General features: G+C 36.9%; 2 protein-coding genes across 3 annotated transcripts; one reads left to right on the forward strand and one right to left on the reverse strand.

The window, feature by feature from the left end:
- Positions 1-607: 607 nt before the first annotated feature.
- Positions 608-14824, reverse strand: LOC145998876 (uncharacterized). Of its 2 annotated transcripts, XM_083135572.1 has the most exons (3): positions 14705-14824; positions 4866-5180; positions 608-1625 (listed from the first exon to the last, which is right to left on the reverse strand). In XM_083135572.1, exons 2-3 carry the CDS (start codon positions 5108-5110, stop codon positions 776-778), a joined length of 1095 nt encoding a protein of 364 aa, XP_082991698.1. In that variant the 5' UTR covers positions 5111-5180; positions 14705-14824; the 3' UTR covers positions 608-775. The 2 variants fall into 2 exon arrangements, with proteins under 2 accessions (XP_082991698.1, XP_082991699.1); XM_083135573.1 differs by lacking the exons at positions 608-1625; positions 14705-14824 and adding an exon at positions 13673-14690 and having other exon boundaries at positions 4951-5180.
- A 97-nt stretch (positions 14825-14921) lies between these two features.
- On the forward strand, positions 14922-26269 carry Urm1 (Ubiquitin-related modifier 1). Its single transcript, XM_083135574.1, has 5 exons — positions 14922-15056; positions 20572-20642; positions 22696-22777; positions 24950-24998; positions 25583-26269. Exons 1-5 carry the CDS (start codon positions 15013-15015, stop codon positions 25649-25651), a joined length of 315 nt encoding a protein of 104 aa, XP_082991700.1. The 5' UTR covers positions 14922-15012; the 3' UTR covers positions 25652-26269.
- Positions 26270-26609: the final 340 nt, after the last annotated feature.

Below are 26609 nucleotides of genomic sequence, written 5' to 3' on the forward strand. Positions count from 1 at the left end.
ATTGGAGAGTGGATTTACATGCAATAAAAACCGGCAAATATGCCCAGTAGTGTGTATTACATATAATTCATCTTATCTTGATTAACCTGCAGTTTAAGTATTAGATAGGGCTGAGTCAATACTCATGCTTGAAAATTTGACAAATTAAAAGATGTTCCAAATATTGATTATTAGTGGAGAGTATTCCATTCCAATTATAAGCACCAATTTATAAGTTTTCCTTTAAAATATTAAAGAAAATACATCAAAATACCTGTTATGTAATCACAAAATACAGTTTTTCACATATTAGTACTAAATTAATGGAAACTTCGGATTTTGCACAACGTCCAGAATAATTAGACACTGTGAAAGTGCAGACCCCACGAAGAATCAAAATGCCAGTATCTGCAATCATGCTGATACATCATAATCGGCCCATTCCTAGTATTAAGGCAATGGTACAGAATGCCAGACAGACAGGTTTGATTCAATGCTAAGTTATATTGAATGAACATTTGTTTGATTATACACCGACCGCAAGGGACAGAAATAAGTTATATTCAGCTAGCATTCAAGGTTGTAATAGCGAAACAATAGGTGAATTAACTGCATGATAAGAATTTAATGTACAGGTAAGTCTCAAAAAGTTTTATTTCATGTTTGCTTAGCATGTGTGTAGATTAATAAAACCCAATTTGATTGAGTCTTGTAAATTTTTACATGTTTTTCAACTCATTGTTAAATATACCCAATCAAAAGATTAGCTAATGTAATTACTCAAACAGCCACTTTCTCAACTTACTGGATCTAGATGATGGTGATAGTTTGAGAAGTCAACAGGCAAATCGTCAATATTCATATTGGCTTCACTTGACTTTTTGCCATTTTGTCTGGAATGACTATCCACTGGAACTGACCCCTGAAGGTGATCCCTTGTGTGCTGCTCCAACTGGTACCTGTGCCGAAATGAGGAGTTGCAGTGGGCACAGCGATACGGTTTGGCACCAGTATGTATCCGTGTATGAACCATCAACACATTCTTCATTCTGAATGACTTTCCACAAATATCACAGGTGTAAGGATTTTCACCGGTGTGTTTCCTGCGATGCATCACCAACTCATTTTTATCGCGGTAAGATTTCCCACAGTATTCACACATGTACGGCTTGTTTTTAACATGAGTTAACTCGTGAAGTCTAAGGTTGCTGCTCTTCTTGAAAGCTTTGTCGCACTGGCTGCATTTATACGGACGCTCGTTCGTGTGGACCCTCATGTGGACGATCAACTGATCCTTCATTATAAATGCATATTGACACAAATCGCACACAAATGGGCGCTCTCCAGTATGGTTGCGTTCATGTCGTATAAATTTACTCTTCAACTTGAAAATCTCACCACAGAAACTGCACTTGAAATGTTTGTTGCGGATATGACTCGCCACATGTACTCTATAACCGCGGAGAGTCTGGAAGACATTGGGACAATACTCACAGCTGATACTTTGACACACTTGCTGCTTCCGCCTTTTGTATTTCTTTTTTGCTTTAGGAACATCACTGTCAATCCTGTCGGCACGCTTGTTACCTGTGTTCACTGATTGTTGTTTACCAGAAGAGCCTTGTTTTGACACATCAGAATGGACACTGAAAAAATATACAAATATAACAATGGCAAAATAAACATAGATGAAAATCTAAATATACAAATTATTTACATTAAAAGCTATTGTGGATAACTTGTTATAGATGAACGGAAATAATAAAAAAAGAGATTTATTGATATGAATAAATGTCACACCTGGTACAGTAACAATATAAAATACTGATAGTGTACAACATAATAGAAAATTCATTTCCTGAATAGTCTTCTTAATGTGTGTGATACTGACTAATCCGTTTTCCTATATATATATAAAAAAAAGGTGCTATGATATTCGAGCACCCTATCCCCTTCCCCCATGCACTAAACACATACACCTCAATATTTTTTTTCAGCAAGGTGTTCAGCTGGTTTTTTTCACATAAAAGTTACTTCAAGATATATTTATTTCATTGTTTGCACCAGTCATTAGGTTAAGTGAATATCTCAAAACAGTTAGTGGGAAGTTCCTATGGATCTGGATTCCGGAAACTTTAAAATCTGGAATTGGAAAATCTACTATCCAGATTTTGGAGGCAAAATGGATTTCACAGGAAATTAGGATTCATAATTTTTCTATATTTTTTTTCACATCTAATTTGTTAATAAAGCTCCTGTGCTTATTTTAACACTCATCTCCTCATTTCATGATCTTGTAGGCATACTATCTGTGACAAAAATATTGAGCCCTCTGTTTGCGTGCTTGTAAAACTGTACTCCTTGGGAGGAAAAATGTCAAATATACCTCACTGGAAAGCTGCAAGTGTCTGCTTTTAGACAAAAGCAAGACAAAGTGATTTTAACTCTGTCTGTTTTCTATTCAGACAAAAATGTTTTTAAAAGTAGTTTTTTCATGTAATTTTTACATAGTCGAATTCAATTGTGTGTAGCATCATGTAAAACCGTCGTAATTATACGATTTTTTTTTTTTTGTGATTGAAGCTTGGTTATGTGGAAATATCTCAGCCAAATATAATGGTACTAGCCACAATTAATGATTAATTACGATGTTGCAATCTCAGAAATGGTCAGTGCAATGGTCATGAAATGCATATCAAAATGATGGCTGTGGAATAAAAATCAAATTTCCATATCTCATTCTTTCACACTGTGCGAATTGAAAACAACATTGTGAATTGTTTTTCTTGGCAACCGGTTCTCGCGCGATTCACATCGTTGCTAAGAACGCATGTAGAGCAAGTGAACTTTGTTGCCAAGAGTTTCCGCTTGCCCTTTAAATTCCACGTCCAAGCAGCTTTGACATGGGAAATGTGTTGCGCAAAGAAAAGCATTGTAGAGATGCCAAAAGTTTCTTTTGTCACTTCTGTATTTACATTCCTGCCATGAATATTGCCTGAACACCCACACAGCCATAATAATTCTTACATGCAATCTGTCCTGGCAGTCTGTCTCTCACAAGTTTACATGTTTGTTCATATGCACAGTATTGAGTGATAGCGGTTCTGTGAAGTGATTTTTTTGTTTCAATGCCAAGAGATATTTCTACCAGGAGAAACGAATTGGTGCATCTCATGACAAGCCAAGGTGTCAAGTGCACGGCAGAGTGTTTGGGGGTTACGTCAGCACAGTGAAAAAGGTATGTAACGAAAAAGGGAACAACAAAAATTTGCATCAACCCAATATTTTATTGGGCAAGTTTTTGCAAGATGTGGTGAGAAGAAAGATACACGACACAGGTTCAACAGAATCAATTATGAACAGCATTTTATACTTTTACCTTTCACTCATTATATTTATTGAAAATTTATTAGTTTTTAGTCCTTCTGTGTCTAAATGAACCCACAACTCCTTGCTTATTACAACAGTTGCAGCTGTGTAACAGACCAAAATATAAAAGCAATATTTCAGGTGGAATGTATAGCAACACGTTAAATGCTGAAACCACCACCATTACTTAATACAATGCTTAAGTGAATTTTGCGAGATAACACAATTTACATGCGTTTTTGCTCGAAATATATTTTAAAATGTTATTTGGCGTGAAGGCTTGAAATGCGCATTTTTTTTTAAGTAGGATTTTTATGCGTTGCCATTGCTAGTACGCACCTCACTCAGTTTCCCTTGCTTATGAAATCGCTGTACACAACATGTGCGTTATTATTGTATACAGAGAAGACTGGATCTCTCGTCGAACATCGTTGCACTCAATATATCTGTTTAAATGTGCGACATAAAATAATACTGGGAAAATGATGTTCATATAAAGCTGAGTAGAGTTGTTTTCTCTTTCTTTAAGTTCACTTTATGCACAGGTAGGCTAATCGGGACTGGACTTACAGTTTAAAGTGGGATCCAAACCACTATGTACCTCCACCTGGTATCGAAGGAGACGACGTTCATAGGAATCACAGATTCAGACGATATAAAATTTATGCACATTCGGCGTATATATGGAGGGAAGAATCCCCCCAATTTTTTTTTAAAGAAAATTGGGGTTTCCCCCTGACCCCCGAAAGAAAAAACATGAAAAGGTCAACATGCACATAGAAATTATCGCTGGCATGTAAGAAACAGAAAAATATTTGCATCATTATCATATGACCAATGTAACGCGAGTTGTACCCCCAAAACGAAAAGTCTGTGTGCTACTGTCTCAAACTTCGGATTTTGGCAAAATGCAGGGTTACATTGATATGACTATAGCTCAGAGGCTATTTTTAGACAATGCAGGGTAACCTTTGTAGCCACTTGTGAAACACTTGTGCTCAAGAACAAAGGCTTTTCTTCAGCGTGCCTTGAACTTGCATTCTTACGGCGTAGTTTCAACAACTCCTCCCCCAACCCCTGCTTAAGCTTGCACGGAATACATTAATTTTGACCTCGGGTACCGATAAACGAACTTCCTTCCAATGCAGTTTCCAGGGGTGAGGGAAATGCATTGCTTTAGAACAACAAAGCCAGCCTTCCTTTGACAGTAAAAATTTTCCCTTGAAAAAAGATGCAAAATAGGTCACCTTTTTTCCGCCATTTCCATGAAAAAAACGTGCAACAATCATTACTGTTAAATACATGTGTTAACAACAATATGAAAAAAGAAAATCGGAATTCTAGCCAAAAATGGTGGTTATAATGTAAAAACTACGACCTTGACAAAGCATCTCGATCGAGATGATAGGGCACCCGAGGGTTACCTAAGAGCATCTCGATCGAGACGATCGGGCACCTAAAGGTTAATAGAAGAATTTAAACATAATTGAGTAAATAGTGATGTTACATATATTTACCTTTTTTCAAATGATTTTCCATCTACTGATTCTTGCAATGTCTCGTCCTCTTGGCACCTCCTAGCTTCCAGTTCCAGCCAATTCCAATTAGATCCAGATGCACAACTTTCCTCCTTGATGCATATGTCAACATACAGTGTTGTGGAAGCAGTCTCAATGTCACAAGACTCCAATTTCACCTTAATATCACTATCACAATTGTCTATTGCTTCCTTCTTATCACCTTCATCCATATTATATTTCATAAGTTACATTATGGGGATCCATTGTATTTGTTGATAACAATCTGTGCCAAGCAAAACATGACTGTTCAAACTGAAAAAGCAAAACAGAAAATCAATTTATTTCATAAAGCTGTTAATAGATTCAAGCAGCGGCGTGCATTCAGGATACGCAAGGTACGCACTGCGTACCCACAACACAGTAAGAAAAAATAAACATATTTTCGTCTTCCCCGAACATGAAAATTCAACAATTATCGCTCCGAAAGCAGTTCCACTGCAAGAAATTCAGATTTCCGCATGAACACGCTGCTGCCTTCCTGAAGGCAGTCCCGAATGATCCCGATTGTGACTTCGGCACCCACCCGATCCACGTTCCTGCCGATTTCCACAGAAAGACGCTGTTTCTTCTGCTTGGTACCCTAGAAATTCGGAAGGTAACCCCATTGGCTCATATCAGCCCAGACCACATGTTTGGGTCTGCCCGCGCTGACCCTCTCTCTCACTTCTTTCCCGGTTCTAAGCATCGAGGGTACCCAAGATTTTGACAGCTTATGCAGTGTTGATAGTAGTCAACATATTTTTTTCTGGAATGCTTAGCTTACTAGCATTTAGCAGCCACGCGTTGGGTTGCAATAAAAATACATTATAAAAAGTGATGCAGGAATCAGACAGGAGGGCAAGAATATGTAGTGGTGGAAGATCATATTTAATATACGCATAAACTATCACATAAAAAATATTTATGTGAGGTTAAAGTTACACTAGCAAGTTGTTTTTTTCGTATAGGGAGGTGAGGACTAGAATGGACTGTCACTGTGTCGAGGGGAAAATATGTGAACAATTTACAAGTTTCGCACAATTCTCAAGAGTATGAGAGTATCTGTTTATCTCCTTTCGGGATCAACATTTCCTTTGAGTTCCATAGCATGGGTGTTGATTGTTGACCCGATGATATGAATGAATGATAAAAGAAAAACATAATAAAACACAATGCTTACAATGGGATTCGAATGAGCCCCCTCCCTCCCGCCAGACATTGCAAAGTGATGTACGGTACTTTAGCTTTTGAAGTGTTCTGGGATGTATGCTGACGTATTTTCTACTTGTCCTTAATTATCTCCCTTCTACAAAATACTTTGTCGACTGGCAACTCCGATTCATTCGTCCACAAGAATGCGTGGTTTTCGGGCATAGCAGGACCGGACACAACGTACCGTGAGAGGTTGACTTTTGCTTTCTTCTGTCGTGTGAAATTTGCAGCGAGTGTTAAGTTCATATTATTTACATTGTTTGTCGGTGCTGTGAAGTGATAAAATAGGGGGACCGGGAGTTATTGATGACATACTGGATAAGGGATTGTCGGAATTTACGAAAAAAGTGTAAACAATCCGAAATGGAAGGTCTGTTCCTGATTTGGAAAAATTGTTTCAGGCAGGAGTTGTGAAGGGTGGTAAGTAGTATATTAGGCATTTTGATTTTTGAGAAGAAAAAATATTTCTACAGAGTGATTGACTGAGTAGAAAAACAGTGAAACTTTATTGCTGGCCTTATTCGTTGGTTTCCTCTGTGAAAGGTGTGAAATAGTAGAGGATACTGAGATTTATCAAATTTATTACATGAAATTTGAAAGGACGGAAAATGATTGTGCCATTTCCATCCCGTTCAATGTTCATCACACTGCATGAAGGAAATAATCAAAGTTGAATTGTTAGACTTTACGTAGCTACTATCAGAATATATTTACGAATATAAAATATCATACATATATTTTACCTCGTTACATTTGGATATTGATACAAGGATGAGAAATTTCCCATTATAAAATTGTAGAAAAAAGTTATTTTCTGAATAACATGATGGCCAGGGAGGAGGGGGGGTTCTGGCCCCCATAATTAATTACGGTTGGCCCATGTTGCGTACCCTAGTTTAAATGTCACCACACGCCACTGGATTCAAGATATTATTAAACTGATAATAATAACTTAAATACTGTAAAAGGAAATTCAATTGTTTTCCCCAAAACAAATTTACATTCATCTATTGTCAAAATCTATTATACATTTTTTCTTTGTATTTACTTCACAGAACAGATGGACTGATATGAATGTTCTCAGATACCAATACAATTTACAGATCTCCCCAGTGATTTAGTGAAACCTGTGACGGCAAGTTACAAAGCAGTTCTCATCCCATTAGCCTATTTGAGCATAAGGTGCACTTAAAACAAACTTTGGCCAACAACATTTACAAATATCAAAACCAATATTCTGCAATTCCAAATATTCCATGAAAGTCCTGAATGATTCAGGTATATCCTTAATATATAAAGTAATGACCAAAGTAAAAAATGTACAATATAAATCATTTATTTATATATTAAACTTTATTATCAATTAAAAGTAAATTAAACATGTGGACCTGGAAACTAAAAGGGCCGGTTTTTCAATGTCCAGTTAATCTTTCTGTTAGCTATCTGTCAGTTTGAGATAATCACCAGTCTTAACCAACACCAAATTTTTCAATGTGAAAGTAAATGCCAGCTAGCCAATCCTACATTTGCTCTTCAAAATAGTGGGTTGGCAATGCTGAAGCACGAAAATAGGGGAATCGATCTGCGTGCCATCTCTTAGAATAGTTTCAAACTGCATCGACTGGCACAGCCTGGTGTTTAAATGTAGAACTACAATCACATATGCTGAACAGGCTGGTCCTCGGAAGCATGTTTTTTTGCATTGGAACAATGCTGCGTGTCCATTACTCATGATTCAAGCAGTACAGATTTGGCTTTCTTCTAATAAAGATCAATCACATGCATGTCAAATGCTGTACAAGCATACCTAGGAGCACTAGCATACCTAGATACTTTACAAAAAGCATGAAGAACTCGAAACAATAATAATTCCTGTCTGTTGATGTAAACACTATTAATATGTAGATACTGTACATGTCTTTTGACTGCAAGCTTGTACGATCACTATGGATGTTTGTTGAACTAAAGAAAAAAATATTTGAGTGAACATGCTTCGTAGCACAACTTCTAAAAATATGTAGATACAAAGACTAAAAATAATCTTAAAATTTTATACCCTATTTTTCTGAGGTAAGATCATTCAAGAATAAATCATAAAGTGAAGGCAACACACGTAGTAAATTGACAAAAAAGTACCGGGACCAGGACTCATATTATAAAATGCAATGGCTCAGCAAGTTGGTGCCTTTAACAACTGCACCAAATCACACTCCGAGATTGGAGTGTCTGATACCCGGATATCCTCTGTCACAAAGTCTCCAACACAAACTCGTCAATCGAATTCTATAAACCACGCTGCTTAATTTCCCCTCTTTACATGGACATGGGTAAGCTCTGCCGAACAAAACAAGTCTTCTTCTATACCAATTTAACTTTTCTATTGATCATATCTTGTTTAAACTGATGGTGAAGTTCTCCAGTGTAGAACTTTGCTAGCTCCATGAGGCAGCCATGTTGCCTTGCAACTTCCAGTAAAGCTGGTAACTACAAGAAGGAGTAGCAGTAAAGATAATAACCACCACACTTCCAGTTATGGGCTAACTGTTCATTAAAAAACAGAATTTTTCGCAAACTTACAGTTACTGCTGACTTGAACCATAACTGTACTTTGAAAAACCAGCCTTTAGTGAAACTATCGTTAGGAGTGTTAGGTTTAATGATGATAGTAACTTTTTATGTTTTTGTTATGTTACAAGTGCTAAGTTTGATAGCATCATCAATTGCACGTTTTTCTTCACTACTTGAGTACACATATAACCAGATTTTATGAAAAAAAAGGGTAAAAGTACTCAAGAGATTCAAAGACAGATCATTTTACTTCCGCAGGCCATACTTTGGTCTTGTGGTTTAAGAAATTTTATATTATACAAAACATCAACATCTATCAATTAAAAGGGCCTCCCCGATGGTGCAGTGGTAGCAACATCACCTTTTAATCAAAGGGTCCAGGGTTCGATACTCGATGGAGGCTCATAGTGGTTCGGATCCTACTTTAAAACTGTAGGTCCAGTCCCGATTAGCCTTCCTGTGCATAAAGTGAACTTAAAACACCAAATCAATTAATCTATCAATTAAAAAATCAATATACAAGTAATAATATACAAAAATATATAATCTATACAAAATTTGTACAAAATAGTCTTACTTACGTGAGTACAGAATTTCGAAACTATGTTTCGGGGTTCGACTGCCCCCTTCTTCAGGTTATTTTTCTTCTAGGCACAAATCATTTCAAGCTGCATCAAGAGTTTTAGAAGGATTAGGTTAAAAGGTTTGGTTGAAAAACACTTGTAAAAAACAGGTCACCACACATTTAAAACCTCCAGTTAAAATTCTTGCTACACGTTGTTCCCCGTTCTCCATAAAACCTCATTGTAGAAAGAATTTTAACTGGGGGTTCTAAATGAGTGGTAACCTGCTTTTAACAAGTGTTTTTCAACCAAACCTTTTAACACTCTTGGTGCAGCATAAAATGATTTGTGCCTAGAAGAAAAAGAACCTGAAGAAGGGGGCCGTTGAACCCCGGAACGTAGTTTCGAATTTCTATACTCACTCATGCTGGACCCTGTGGCCGAGTGGTTAGCAGATCCTGCTGCAACATCAAGGGTCCCAGGTTCGAATCCCGCTCGGGCTTAGTTGTTTGTTAATGTCCATTCATCAATTTCATTACTCATCCCCATCTTCGTAAATTAGCCAAGAGGCACAAAACGCGAAGTAAAATAAACTAAATCAATCATAATTCTATACTCACTCACGTAAGTAAGACTATTTTGTACAAATTTTGTATAGATTATATTATACATTGAGTAACTCGCACAACACATAAATATGTTTACAAAAATATATGCAAAAGGAAGTAGAATATTGCATAGATGTGTGACATGACACTAAACAGTTCCCACAAGAAGTAAAAAATAAGAACTTGAAAATGAATTATGTACTTTTGGATATCTATCATCAACACACTAGGGTGAGTGCACCAGTAAATGACGATCTCCAGTGAGTGACCATTCCCAAATACTACAAAGCAAAATAAGTCTTGCAAGAAACTGGGCCCATAAGAAATAGCCTTGCACTCATCTACAATCCATATTCTCTGGGGTAGGTTGTGATTAGTTTGTCAAGGTCACAAGGTAGGGAGTTCAAGATGGTGGATACGAGCACACTTGTGTGAGTTCAGCAGATAAGACGAAGAACCTGGTATTGCTAGTAAGGTAAGGATTAATACATTGTAATCATGTGTACAAGAAACACTCAAGTTGTGTGAAATTTGTGTAATGGTTTCACCATCAAATCAGAATAATAGGCTATTCAAAAATAACATATTCTCTGTTGTGTATGACATTGTAAGAGAGCAGGGGTTGAGGTCATACATTAGATACCAATTTGACATCATCTCTAGTAAATGACCACTGCAGTCAGAAAAGAAAGGAAGTTCCATCTGACATTGTTATAGCCAACATAAGAAAAGAAGATCTGAAGGATTACCATTTGCAATAACATCAAAGAAATGGAAAGAATATCATGAACTAAAACAATGAGGGAGAAAACAGCAACAAGTGAAAGTGGATGTTAAGAAGAAATCAAAAAATATCTGTGGCAAAAAGAAGATAGTAAGACAAATACATATTCAGATCAGATGTCCTTGGCATCAGAATCTGAAGACTTACATGAGCTGTCTTTATCTGTTGTGCAAAACAAGAGTGAAAGCAGTGAAAATTGCATTATGCAGAATGTTGGTGATTACTTTATTGTGTGTTATGATGGTGAATATTTTCCAGGAATAGTAATTCGTAAATTCGAGGATGAATCTTAAATAGAAGTTATGCATAACTGTGAAGCTGACAAATGGAAATGGGCTAACAAACTTGATCAAATTTGGTACCGTCATTGCGACATCTAAGAGCATATTCATGCTCCACAAATATCCTGTCTGAAAGGTCTTTATGATGTTTACTTTAAACCTCACAAAGGAACAATATAATAAAATGGTAAAATATATCAAAAACAGCTTGTAACTTTTTTCCAAATTTTATTAAAAATGTTTTTGGTCATTCACTGTTACTGAGATAGTTATTCACTGAATTTTGCTGGTCATTCACTAGTGGTTTGATTGGAATTCACCAATCTTTAACTATTTGCTTCATATTGATATGTATGTATTTACTTTAAAAATAGCATTCAATGAATCCAACATTATGACAAATTCATTCATGCAACTTGCTTGGATTCATTTTGTTTTTCCTTGACCTAGAAAAAACGTTGTGGTAAAATGTTCTTAACTGGTCATTTACTGGCGCACTCACCCTAGGTTACATTTAAAATTATGCCTTGATAACTAATTCCAATATTAAAATAGATCATTTATTTTTTTTAAATCCAGCTCATCAATATTTTCAAATAAATTATGTACACTGTATCAAATAAACTAATTCTGAAAAAGGAAATATATTTTCTCAGACAATTTAACTGGTCCTCTTGAATTTTACTACATTATTTGTTGAAATAATGGACACAGTTCTGATTGTGTAATGATTTTTGCAAGCTTAACAGATATAAGAAGAATGCATGGTAAATATGCGATATCGCCCGAACGGATTTCTTCAAATTTACAGGAGAAACTACTTACAGAAATCAGTTTCTGTAGCATTGTCGAAGTTCTTCGAAGTATTTTCTTTCGCGGAAACTGAAAACTATACCATAGAATGCTGCAGAACAAGAAATAATCACTTTTTATGTAAGGAACTTGCATTTTCTGACATTATGCCGTTGTTTCCATTATGTACCTGCAGATGGCGCGAGCGCCAAAAGTCACGCGGACTCGCCAGTGTTTCCAAACGTGCCTTTTTCTTACGAGAATTTTTTTTTTAAACTATGCTTACCTAACCCAACCCAGCCTAACCTAACCTTGCCGGAAATGGTCCGTGGGGCTATCGTGAATGTTTTTTGGGGCTTTCGTGAATGGTTTTTGGGGCTATCCGTCAATGGTTTTTGGGGCTATCCGTCAATGGTTTGTGAGGCTATCTGTCAATGGTTTATGGGGCTATCGTGAATGTTTTTTGGGGGCTATCCGTCAATGGTTTGTGATTACATAATGAACACGAAAGTAGGTATTTTTCGGTGAAGAAGGTTGACGCACTGCATACCCACTCCAAATCGACAAAACACAAGCACGACTCGTGATGATCCATGACGAGTGCACGCCATATTGTCTGTTATCCAAGCGGAACAAGGAATACAAATAATGACTCGTAATATGAAAAGTTGACACTATTTTATGGAAAAGGGCATAACTTCACCTTAAAGAATCTTCCGCGATGCAGAATAGGTAAGTATCAATGCTAAAATTAACGAAATAAACGAGTGAGAGGTGTTCGGGCGATATCGCATATTTACCGAATGCATTTAGCAAACTGGAAATGATTGTGTAAATCTGAACATAGAAACTAATTTGTGCATTTTAAAGATGCAAAAAGTATTATTTTGTAGTAATGGATAATATCACAAATGTGACCACACTCATAAGTTGTAGCTTTTTCACATGGAAAAGCTATACCATATATGTGTAGGTGATTAAGGAAAGTATTGAAAAACTAAAGCTAACAAACCTCTCATACACTACTCCAAATGCATAAATAGTAACACGGTAAACATGTATGGGCCCAATTGCAATATTAAGAACACACAGGTGTGCATACGGGGCACCAGTTACCCTTTCTAATACTCTCACTTAGAAATTTAGTGTAGAGAAATCTTATTACCATTATTAATGCATTGACTGGCACAATAGAAGAAAAATCTCTGGGGCCACCATGTTTTATTACAAGGATAATAATAAAAACGTTGAAAGAAACATGTTTCTTGATGATTAGATGAAAAATTGTTATTTTTAATTATTTTATGTGCACGAGTTATATGCAACTCACGCCACACTAGATTCAATTATTACGCTGCATGCCACATGAGTTACATTTGACAGAGCATATTTATTGTTTTTTTTTTGTTTTTTTGAGCATTGTTACTGTCCTTTTTGTGAACATTGACTCGTTTCTTATTTGTAACATGACTCTGCCATATACTACTGTATTGATATCCTTCAAGGAGCTGGCCATCAATAATTCAAGGCCAAACTTGAAAACCGTTCATGAGGGAAAATGAAGTGTTTTCAGCACAACCAGAGTTTTACCTGGTCATTAAAGGTATTATTATTATTAAAATGGTGACATTAGCTGTAAAAAGCTTCTCCAAAAACTCACCTGTTCAATAACACAACAGAAATTTCATTGAAACACGAGGTTGGTCAAAAAAAGATTCTAATGTACAAAAATAAAATATTACAGTATCTAAATAATCAAACTTTGATAATCTAAATGTAACAAAAATAAAACCTGCAATGTTTCCAGAATCCTAGGCCATGCTTTGTAAAAATAGAGGTCGTCACTGTTTTAACATTTGAACAAAGTATACCATCACCTGGTAGCAAGAAGGATGCATTTTACAATCTCATCCCACTGGCTGTATGCACCCACCAGAAAAGAAGAAAAACAACATACCTTCTTATACCACTCTATAAAGCTTCACATCAGTCATTTCACTTTCCCAATCTGAGATTCCCAAATCTTCAGTACTGCACGGGGGCATTTCTTTCACCCATTTCGATAAAAGAATTCCAGTGTCTAGATTTTGTAGAGAAATTTCTAATGAAGGTACAGTTACCAGTATTGCACCATGCTTTACATGCAGTTTTAAAAATTGCCAAAGCGTAGCTTGCTCATGGATTGGCATGAAAAACTCAAATGAGTTATTTAACACAACTACATCAGCTTCCTCTACTATGTGCATGCAGTTTCTTACATCGTTTTCCACGATTTGAATTCTGTTATCTAAATTATAATTCTGTATAACATTTCTCTGGAGTTTACATAGATCGGTATTCATTTCTATACCTATTATTTTGGATGCCATACTATAAAAATATGCACCATAAAGAACAGCTCCAAGCCTAGAACCAACATCAACGACAGTTTTTCCTTCCAGAGATGGTAAAAGTACTTTGAAAATATAACGTAGCCTTTCCCTTGAAGCTGAATGAGAGATGTAAATTAAGGGTTCTGTATCCTTAGATCCACACTTTCTACAATAATTTTTGGAGAGTTTTCCTTCTTCACATAATTCATCAACCAAATCATCGTCGTATAAAAATGCATCAACGTGAATTGTATGCGTTCTAATACAATCCGAATTCTCTCCAGCTGCTGGAGAAATTATGGCTTCTGAAGGAAAGATTGCTTCCATGGGTAGTTGTTTTCTGATTTTTTCAGCGATATCTTTCAAAATTATGTCTCCTTGCAAAGGCTCCTCATGCATTACTCGTCCCTCTAGCCAATTATCTTGGATCCAAAGCAGGAATTTCTCTGTATCACCACCGTTCAAATTCCGCATCATTTCCTGAAATGATTTTTTCGCATCGTTAATGCTTATGTTACAATTATTCGCTGGTTCCATGTTTATCAAAGCAAAACACCAATACTAAATAATAGTCTTTCCTTCAAGCAAAACAGAAACATTAAGTGTAGTTTACCTACCAAGAGTACAGACAGTGTTGTTCCTGGTTTGTGGTTTCAATTGAAATTTTCCCTACAGATGACGAAAAAGTCCCTTTTCGAGCTTAAAATTTCCTGTATTGTGGCACAAATATTGTTCACTCTTTCCATGTTGTCAGCAGCTTGTTTGACGTTTTATTTCAAGTAAAACAAAGAGAATAAACAAATTTCTGTTTGGTAATATTTATGTATCTCGTGTGTTTGGAGTAGTTCGGGATCTGGACGTGAAGTACCCGCGTCGTCTGAAAGTCTCTGGCAACGCTGCTAGCTAAACCAAACCAAAACAAAATATGGCGGAGAGCGAAAATATGTTAAGAATTATGGTCGAGTTTGGGTATGTGGTTAATAACGAGTTTCATGAATTCGGCTTAAAATATTTTACATCAATCCTAAAGTGTCAATATAACGTTTGGTCGTAAGTGCAGACGGTACAATTGGATATTTTCCGCGGGGAAATTCAATTTAAAATTCTTCCTTGTATGAAGTGAGAGTAGATTGCTTAAATATATATTATAATGATTGAGGGTTAGTTCATTGTGTGATATTGGTTACATCCAAGATGCAGTTCAAACTAATACATGTTACATACATACATACATTTATATTGTTATTATATGCGCTGGCAAAGATATTATTTTGCAAAGAGTAATGATAAAGTTTAGTACAAGGCTTCAAATCATGATTGATAATATGTTGCTTCATAGCACCAAAGTGCCGAAGACGTTTGTAGCTATTGGAAAATATATCACTTGGCGAGAGAATGTCCTCCAAGAAATTGTCATGTGTGGACTGTGGAAGATTATTTACATGAAAGGTTATATCTAGGGGCCCTGATTTATAAGCACAATCAAACAGTAAAATAAGCAAGTTAATAAGCATAAATGGTAAATTTCTCGTATCGCACAAACGGCTGAAATTTGCTAGTTCATTTAATTTGAATATTCGTACTTATGTATTCTGCATTGAGAAACATTGCTGAAGGTGGCATTTCGCTTATTTCACGGAAATAAGCTATATTTGCGACATATCGAGTGAGTTTTCTTCGTTTCTTTTTGCCTTCGGTAACACGCAAAATGGCGGTCACAGTTTCACTACCGTACTCGGCATGCAGTGTTTCCACCCCACTGCACCCAAGAATACCTACGTAGCCCTACAAACCATTGACGCATAGCCCCACGAACCATTCATACATACCCCACGAACCATTTCCGCTAAGGTTAGGTTAGGTAGGGTCACTATAGGTTACAATAGTGAAAAATTGGTTTCGAAAAAATATGCATAGCCCCACACACCATTCTCGCATAGCCCCACGAACCATTGACACATAGCCCCACAAACCATTTGCGGAAACGTACCTTCTTCAGTTACAAAAACACATGTTTGGAAACACTGACCGGGATTACGTCATCACACACAGGCTACATCCACCTGGAAGTAAATGGATGCAAGAGCTTTCGTGCATCGCTCACACATCTATATCAAAAAATAGATGATTTACCGGCAAAATTCAATGAACGATGCGAGAAAACACTTCCCCGAACTTCCACAAGTCTAAAGAAACTGCATTCGGTAAGTAATTTCTTCTGTAGCCTAAATTTGAAGAAATCCGTTTGTCCGATACGAGAAATTTACCGCATAAACAAATACAGGAAAATCTGAAGAAACATTTGTTTATCAGATTTCTTGGTAATTATGTGATATCGCCTGAACACCTCTCACTCATTTATTTCGTTAATTTTAGCATTGATACTTACCTATTCTGCATTGCGGAAGATTAAGGTGAAGTTATGTCTTTTTCAATAAAATAGTGTCAACTTTTCATATTAAGAGTCATTATTTGTCTTCCTTGTTCCGCAACAGACAATATGGCGTGCACTCGTCATGGATCATCGTCCATCGTACTTGTGTTTTGTCGATTTGGAGTGGGTATGCAGTGTTTCAACCTTCTTCACTGAAAAATACCTACTTTCGTGTTCATTATGTCATCACAAACCATTGACGGATAGCCCCAAAAAACCATTCACGATAGCCCCACAAACCATTGACGACAGATAGCCCCACAGACCATTGTAAGCATATTTTTTAAAAAAGAAAAAAGGCATGTTTGGAAACACTGGTGAGACCACGTGAATTTAGATGCTCGCGCCATCTGCAGGTACATAATGGATACAACAGCATAATGTCGCTTTACATAAAATGCAATTTCCTTACATAAAAAGTGATTATTTCTTGTTCTGCAGCATTCTATGGTGAAGTTTTCAGTTTCTGCGAAAGAAAATACCTCGAAGAACTTCGACAATTCTACAGAAACTGATTTCAGTAAGTAGTTTCTCCTGTAAATTTAAAGAAATCCGTTCGGGCGATATCACATATTTACCGATCTCTTATCTTATTCAAAGCTGTTACACAGTACGTAAGGAAGGTCATCCTGAGATTTTCTTGTGTGAAGCTCCTGTGTCTCTCAGTGAAGAATGATTTGTACAGTGAAAATGTTCTTTCCACGTAGCATGATATCACAGGTGCATGTGAAAAACACCACAGTTCTTCTTCGGTGATTTCCCCTTCAATGTCTGTTTCTTCACCAGAAATCTTTTTATAAATTTGACACAGTGTTTTGTAACCGGGATTTTTCAGTAATACCTGACTGTGCTTCTCGGGCACAATTTTAGCAACACCGTGAGTTTCTGAAGACAACGTTACTGAAATGTCATCAATGAGAGAAAGTGAATGTTGCCATGGATTATTTCGCTTCGAACTGTGTTATAATATCAGGTAATTTGGAAAAATGATTTTGGATGCCGTTTCTCCTGTGCGGCTATTTAGAAGCATTGATCTTGTCATCCCAATGCCGTTGTGTGATTGAAATAGTATTGAAATATGACAGATTTGGGTAAAATATGCTATTTTAAACCAAAATCATAAAATAAGCATTTATAAGCACTTTCAACCTTAAATAGCTCATCAAGATATGTAATACAAAGTATAACCTTTCTTCTTACCATTAGAAGTCTGGAAAAGAATATGCATTTCGCTTACAAATCCGGGTTCTAGTTATATCTCTATAACATCTTCTGGAATGGCTTCCTTGTAGGCTACATTGTAACGGGTCCTGGGTTTTAACACTTAGTCCGGGAGACCGAAGTCCCCAGTTCGAGGTGCCAAACAACTCTACTGCTGGTCCGTTGGTTCAGGGTTCCTCGGCCGCCCGATTGGACGGTCGTCGGCCCTTGGTTTGCGTCTCCGGTTAAGGAAACACGAATCCTACCACCAGCTAACGGTTTAATTCCAGGTTCGTGTCAGTTATTTACACCTCCGGCAGTAAGCCACGTCGTGCATAAAGTGGTGCTGTTATTCATTTATAACAATAATAATAATAATAATTGTTGTAATAATAGAAAACTATAACCCTTCTGGTCAATGGAGACAAGCTATACAGCTTCAAACTCAGGACTAAAACCAAAAATGTCGACCATACGAGGATATACATCTATACCTATATATAAATGAATCAAGAACACCTCTAGGATATCGAATATATATGTGTATTCGGTAAAATAAACACAACAATGATAATATAACACATTACATATCCCCTCACTCTCATTCAACCATGCACTCACACACTCACGCTGCAGGGGTGAACACAAGATACAATTACATGATAAAATATCTAATTGCCTCTTTGGTTTATCTCCCGTGTACCTTCGAACATTTGAGATTTCTATTAGCTCCTTAGGCTTGCTTTCAATGTAAATACGCGCGGTCTGCGCTCTGTCACATACGAGATGCGATTAGCTAGGCATCATAGTTTCCAAAAGTAAATAATAATTGACATTACACTTGTTGAGGCACTACTATGCAAAAAGAATAAGCATACACCAAATGAATGACAAGAGGAAATTAACTTGATTACAAGTACACAATTGCTGATAATAAAAACGACTGTAATATAAACTAGGATATATTAAAAATGATTAAGTCGGCTATACTATTTAGTACCTAGTTTTTTACTACATATATATATCAAAGAGCAAGGTCAAAGTTAAAACAAACCTATAATTAATCATATAAATACTTGGCACGAGGATAGGAAAAACAATAACATATCATAGGTCTTTTACATTTATATAATTTCGAAGAGTGAGCGAAATAGGTTCTTAATTTTGAAGATTTATGGTACTTTTGATTGGATTGGTCAAAATAATTACTAATTGCAGGCAACGTTGTTCGATTTCATCTCGCTTTGTCTTATGACGAACAGTGGCGACGTAGGTGGACAAATGTTCACTCTCACACATAAAGAGATAACTGGCGAATACTATACCGACTCAATGGCGGCGTGGTCCTCGCTGATGTCAACAGTCCTCGTTGCGGCATCCCAACGACACTCGTGGCTATGCTAGTCTGCTCTCCTGGTGGGCGAAAACTGTCTCTTCAACTTCGACGTAACATTCATTTTTCTTCCTTTCCATCGCAGCGACGAAGATGGGTGGAAAAAGCACCTCGCTTCCATCTGTCTGCTCGGGGCGTTGCATCCGATCGTGGCTTCAATGGCCGTTAGGCGATACGCAGGGCGTTGGGTCGTCTAAGGGCTGATGTCGTTTCATCTCTCTCTTTATCTCTTCTTTTCTCGGCGTAGCATCCGTCTCACCGTTGTCGTACTGTCTCTCACCTGTTTTGGCAATGCGAGTTGTCGCTGTGGCGTGGCTTTCATCTCAGACGCCGTTATGCAAGCATCGTGGTGCGGTTCTTTTGACTTAAGGCGTCGCATAGTTAAGCAGTCGTGGCTTCTTCTCTTGGCTTCATGGCAGCAGTAATCGGAAACCCGAGGGACCCTCTCGTAGTTTTCAGCCACCCATGTTTATTCACTGTGCCTCCTTACAAAAAGGGGAAAAACACAACTGGAGCACGTGAAACACGTAATTAACACGGCCTCAATTCCTGCCACTGCCATCACACACTCACGACAATTAACACGACGCGGTCGAAAAATTAAAACAAAGCAAAGTTCCGTATCGCACGCAAAGTGACGGGGAGATGGTGTTCGGTCTGGTTATGGCGCTAAACTGTGTCGGTCCTCTGGAGTCCAGGGGTATTTAAGGAAATCTTGAAACTTCAAAAATCAACCGCCTCGAAGTTCGTTAGCCTAGAAAAATGCTGGACAGTGGTCCTTCTTCCAGCCTTGTTGTCCACTTGGGGGGTTTGGGGGCAAAGAAAAAACAGAGCAGTCTTCACACGTGTTGCGAAAGAACTCCCCCTTGGTCGGCAACTTGGACGTTCTTCCTATCGCTGGACAAGTAAAAGTCACCCTTGGTGTCAAAAATTCCACAACTCTGTATTGTTTTCCTACCCTCGCCGTTTAGAACCGAAAATCCAAGAAAAGCCAAAAAGCACAACTGGCTACAGAAAGTTGTTACAGTATTTATGAATTTCTAAAATACACTCACAAGCTACAAAAAAGACTGGTGACAAAAGTAATTGTCATAACATAACATAATTATTTATACACTATCATGCCATTGTCATCAAAATATTTTTGTTGCTCGAAGTGCTAAGCCATAATTTAGACTCTGGACCTAGTAGTCATATTCAGGAATTGCTTTCATTCACTATTGTTTTACTTGCTGCATTCAAAACACGATGGTTTTGTATTCACAGCGGTGGTATCATCTTTGTTCTTGGTTTGCTTCAACTCTCTCATAAATTATGTAAACCAGAAAGACAGTTTGGGTACACACATCTTTGACCATAAGGTGTTCCATTCTTAGGGTGTATATCACTGTCATGTGAAAATAAAAAATTTCTTCCCTGCCATATTTTTTTTTCATTAAAAAGTTTATTTCTTATAGTGGAGGAGCAGAACTGTTATTTGACAAAATCAAAAAACATGATGTTACATTGAATGCAGACAAGGATCCATGTAAGTATGAATCATGTCTTCTATACTTTACCTAACAGTAAATTTGCTGCTCAGATGTTCATCAAATTGAAAAACGCATTTACTATAGAGGCAAATGAAAAGTACTTAGATTTTAGAGGATTATTGTGACTCTCAACTACAGAGCATTCCCTGATATTCGGTACAAGAATCGGGGGTAAGCGGCCCGGCGTCAGTGCTTGTCTTTCCTGGCAAACGGGGTCCGCAACTATTAAAATTACAGTTTTCATATTGTGTACTAACCTTGACTGCAGAAGGTGTTGAAAATGATGTCCCTCTGCCTCAACATATTCCTGGCATCTCCGAAGGAAATTGGCATATACACGTGCAAGTTCGTCTACTGTAATTCTCCCAATTTCTCGTACAATACTCTCTTTTAACTCACGGATGGTGTGCGGATTGTCTTTGTATACTTTATTTTTTATATTTCCCCATAAATAAAAATCACATGCTGACAAAACCCTAGAGGGTTTTTGAAACATGTTTCTTGTGAGAGACGGTGGATAGATTTCAGAGATTGTTCCAAGCTTTGTTCTATCTCATCGAGTTTTTCATCAGGAAGTACACGTGGGTTTTTCTTTCCACTTTTATTCAGAACTGACCCTGTTACTGTAAACTTTTTTACGAGGAAATTTCGTTGCAAAACGTCGTCGCACTTCTCCACAATTCCTCTTTCCGAAGAAACACTCGACAAGATAAATCCTTTGTTGTAATGTAAACTTTGTGGTGCCATATTAAGCCACAATCTTCAACACACGGACACGACACAACACAACTTCCGAGGGAGGATTATACTGGGGTCAGTGTGCAAGGTCAACAGAAAGGGAAAGCCAGCGAAGGCAGGGAGAGCGAGAAAAACAGACTGTAGCTTGCAACTGTCATGGACCCGTTCACCGGGAAAGACAATCGCTGATGCCGGCCTGCTTGCCACCGAGTCTCGTAGCGAATGTCAGGGAATGCTCTGTATATGCGTGGGTTGGAGATTTAATAGTGGCAACTATTTATTTATGAATGATGCAAAAGAGAGACCTCTGTGAAACTTTTACAGCTCTTTGATGTAGTCACCAGCATTGTGTACAACCCGTTGCCAGCAATGTGGAAGTCGTAGTACTTATACCTGTAGCAGTACCTGTTTAATGGTTTGAATGGAGCAGTCTATTGCCTGAAGAAGCACTGGAACAGTTCGGAAGTGAATGCCGTTCATCTTAGAGATCAAATGAAAGTCACAGGCACCTACGTGTAGGGAGTAATGGGGAAGGTAGAGGACCTGCCAGCCACATCAAGCTAACAAAATCAGTCACAATGCACCCGAGCATTGTCCTGCAAAAAGATGGGAGGATTCAGCAGATAGTGTAGGTTGCAGGCAACCCAGATTCCCTGCATGCCTCATGAAGACCTTGATGACACTTCGTGTTGTACGGTCATGGCCACATTCAATATTTAACCAACTTCGCTGTTCCTGCTTCGAAAACATTGTTGTGACTATACAACTTTAGACCGCCAACTCGAATGATACTCTATTTCTCTCGTCACTGTGCATGTGCCTAGTGTTGGAAGGAAGAGTTTACTGGGAGGTAGGTTAGGTATCAAACTAACATGTGGCATAAGCGAGAAGCACCGGTTCCGTTTCATGGCATATATACAGCATCGTTGCCATCTCCAACCCACGTGTATGTATGTATATATTTACGAAATGAAACGCTTTAACATGCTGTTGTATGTTTTTGTCTGCTATTACGATAGTAACGAAACTGAACGGGAAGGTTCCAGATATTCACGAACCATTCTGGTCCATTTCAAGCCCTGCATATATGTGCAAAAGCTACATGTGTGGGGAAAATTTACTCATGTGCTTGCAGGGAAGTGTGGGTTTCCCAAAAAGGATATTTACTTTTTTGTTTTCTTTCATTTTCCCAAGAAAATATGATATTTTAATAGAATGGTACTAATAACAACATATTTGTCCTTATTCTTTATATTATATGCTTCCCTAAGTAGATTGATTAGAATTACAAGTCATGTTTTTTTTTTCAAGGGACAGTGAAAAAACTTCTATTCTGGATAAAGGATAACTTGTTAAAAGAGAGACCAGAATTGTTTATTCAAGATGGCACTGTGTAAGTAATAACACCAATGAAAAGAAATTGTGACCAAAACTTTTGCAATATTTACCCACTTACATATTATGTCCTAAACATTCTTAATAATCATCACTTTTATAGCATTTGGTATAGTCTTTTTCCCATTAAACACACAATTGCTACTGTAATCAGAATGTGTATCTGTATGATTTTACTATTCATATCATTGTTTACCATTCAGTACAGTGGGTTGATAAAAACCCAAAATATCTGTAGCAGATAATTCTATTTCAAAATTTTAACTACTGTATATAAACAGATTAGGAACAGGTGGACCATTGCACATAAATAATTCTGAATTAAATTTTTCCTATGGATGAAATGAGTAAATATTATGGGACATTTTGGCACACCCTTCAAAACTGAGTAAAACAAATGCTTGAGCCAATGTCATATCATCGTGAAATTTAACCAGGCAGTTTTCATGTTACACTGAGTTTCCAGTTTCATCTAAAATCAATATGGATAGGTTGTTTCATTGATTGGTTTTGTTTATTTTATTTCGCTTTCCTGCCTCTTGTGGCTAATCGCAAGGATGAGTGATGAAACTGATGAATGAACACTCACAAAGAATACCCATGCCCAGGCCGTGATTCAAACCCTTATTCCCTGGCGTCGCCGCACTCCACCATGGAGATCAGCTGAATCTGGATAGGGAAACATGCATAAAATACATGTTGTAGGGAAGAGGGAAAGCTTGTTAAGATGTATTGCCAACATGGTGAATTTCTTGGTTTCAGATTTAGTTTTTTATGTTCTAAAAACAGCAGGAATATGTTGCTAGAAGTCAAATATATTTTCATTCAAAATTCTGTCAAACAAATAGGATACTCACCAGTGAGATCAGGACCTTAGTTACTTGTTGCATTCTGTTGATTACAATGAACAATATTTCCAGATTTTCTGTTGAAAATGCATGCCTGTTATGACTAGGGAACGGAACTTTATGTGCTAAAAAACTCGGGAATCTTTATTTTTTTATCTGTCATAAATGTTGAAAATATGTGATAAAAACAGGAAAATATGTGACAAAAATAAAAAAAAAACATTTGGTAACAAAAACAAAATATTACATGTATTTTTAACACCTGAAATCAGTTTCTAAATGCTTACCTCTTAGTGAGCTATTTTTTAGAAAAGTTGCACTGGATCAAAATAGTTTTTTCCAAATTCTCCATTGTAAATCTGTGACAATTATCTCTAAAAAGCATCGTATATTGTGAGAAAGATCGCTCCACGTCACAAGAAACAATTCTTGCATATTTGAAAGTGGGGGTAATTTTTTTCCCCCAATAGGATTGTAGGCGAGGCACCAGAAGTCTGCCAGCGAGCGTGTTCAAAGACAAAACAAACCTAACACTCTTGATATGAAAGAAGTGCGGAGAATAAACATTTTTCCTTCGAGGATTTCGAGGTAGCTGAAGTCAATGAGCTATTTTATGTATTTAAAATGAAAATTTGCAAAATATGTATTCAAATACTGAAAACTGGAAAATTTGTGTTTTTATGTCAAATAAAATTTGCTGTGTTGACATATAAGGCTATGATCAGAATTTTGGCAAAAACGAGGGGGTCTATCTTATCGCAGAAAAAACATTTATTTACCTAAAGTTCCGTTCCCTAGTTAAGACTTGTATTGTGTGGGGTGGTGGGTCAAGCAAGGCATGCCCTTGAAAACACTGCTTCAGTTTGAATATAAACCACAAGTTACAGAGAAATCACTATTTCCTCGGCCATGGCATTTGCAAACAAAAGATTAGTACTTTTCTGGTGCCTTGTCATTGGGAACAAAGAAATATGTACATAACGTGCAACTTCTGAATTTAACAACCAGGTTATGTTTTTTTATGAAAAGTTGCAGGAGCTCAATGTTATATACTCCGTGATTACTCAATTGTCGTCAATTAAATGGAATGCTGTCTTGTCATTTCAGTAACATTGTTTGCTAGCTTACATATTTTCAGTTTTTCATGATCATCTGACTCACCTGCGTTATTTTATTCTTGATATAATACTCTTATTTCATTTATTTTACACAGAATTAATTATTATTAAGTATTTTTTGGTGTTCAATTCAACTCTGTAATTTCAAATGCTTTCACAGATACAAATTCATAATTTGTATTTTCTTTTCTTGTTTCTACACAGGAGGCCAGGTATTCTGGTACTGGTAAATGATGCTGATTGGGAATTGCTGGTAAGAATTAAGTTTAGTATGATAAAAAATTTATTTATATTCATAATTATTCTATCTGAACATTGTAAATGGAATGTTTCTCTATCGCACACATACACAAATGTTCACAGCATGTAGATAACATTGAGATGGACAGCTTTTCTTGGTACTGTTTTGGTCATTAAGACCTTGTTTCGATCCTACAAGCCCTCAAAAACCATCATTTTGTATCATATATGTATGCAGTCATGCATCACAGATTCATGCTTACTAAGGAAAGTTATTCATGTCCTCCAAGTACGTATTTGTTCTCTGAACGGTAGTGGCTTTTTGATGTGAATGGTTATTTTGACGTGATATTATTACTAGGAGCAAAATGTTAGGGATATAGATAAATTAACTTGTAAAAAAAGAACACTAAACTTCTGTAGAGCAATAACATTTACCAATTTTGTGACTAAATTTCACCTACAATACATTTGAAAACTAACAAGTTATGAAGGTATGCATTTTATTGTTATTAATATTGTAAATAGGGCCTTTTTAGTTGTTAAATACAAATAATGTTTCTATCTATAATGATCACATTTATTTTCGTTCTTCAGGGACAGTTGGAATATGAGTTGCAAGATAGAGACAATATTACATTCATTTCGACACTTCATGGAGGATGATGGCTCTATGCAACCACTAACATTAAGAATCACATTAGCATGCATAGGAGAAAGCAAGAGAATGAATTAAGAATTTGTGAGGTGTTTACAGCATTTAAAATAGTGGCTGCACATGTGTACATCAACTGTGAAAAGATGCCATGCAGGATTTCATTTGTTTCTTCAGTGAAATCAGCCAGAGGTGTGATATTCAGGTGTACATTTCATGATGTGAATGCAATTGAGCATTCCAAGACTATGAACATTTGTATTGTTCAAATTCCATAGGCTGAATGGCCGAACTGATGTATGAAATAGTTCCTGGATGTGAAACATAAACCATATGAAACAAACTGTGTTTTCTTATGTTTTGAACATACAACAAATTGTAAAATAAATAAAGGGTGTGGCATAAAAATGGGCTTTTTTAATGCAATGAAACTAATACTACATTTTATTTTTTTAAAAATACAAACACATCAACTCCATCCTTACACATTGCCATGTGAGAAATATGCACAGTCGCGATCATATTTTAAATTTGTCCTGCATGTGACCACCATTTCGTCGTCGACACTCGAATAATCTGCGACTGAAATCACCCACTGCACATTAATAGGAATGTTTCTGCGTCAATGCACTTCCCATAGCTTCTAAGATCGATCTCCACCCACATCCTGATTGTATTGGCCGATGGAATAGGATCATGCCTCCCAAGATTAAAATAACGCTGATATTCTTGTCTCACAGAGACAACAGAGTCACAATTTTTATAAAATGCCCTCACAGCTACAGCATGTTGAGCTCTGCTCCAGCAACCTATGTCTGTAAATGGCGTACATTGCTGATGCAAATGACAATCAATAAGTGTTGCCAACACCATTACAGAAACTCTCCCAACAAAAACAAAAAGACCCATTTTTATGGCACACCCTGTATGATACTTATGGGTTGGCAGTGTATAATAATTCAGCATGTT

The sequence above is a fragment of the Lepisma saccharinum genome, chromosome 14, assembly GCF_977018435.1.
Source record: "Lepisma saccharinum chromosome 14, izLepSacc3.1, whole genome shotgun sequence".
NCBI classification, from domain to species: Eukaryota; Metazoa; Arthropoda; class Insecta; order Zygentoma; family Lepismatidae; genus Lepisma; species Lepisma saccharinum.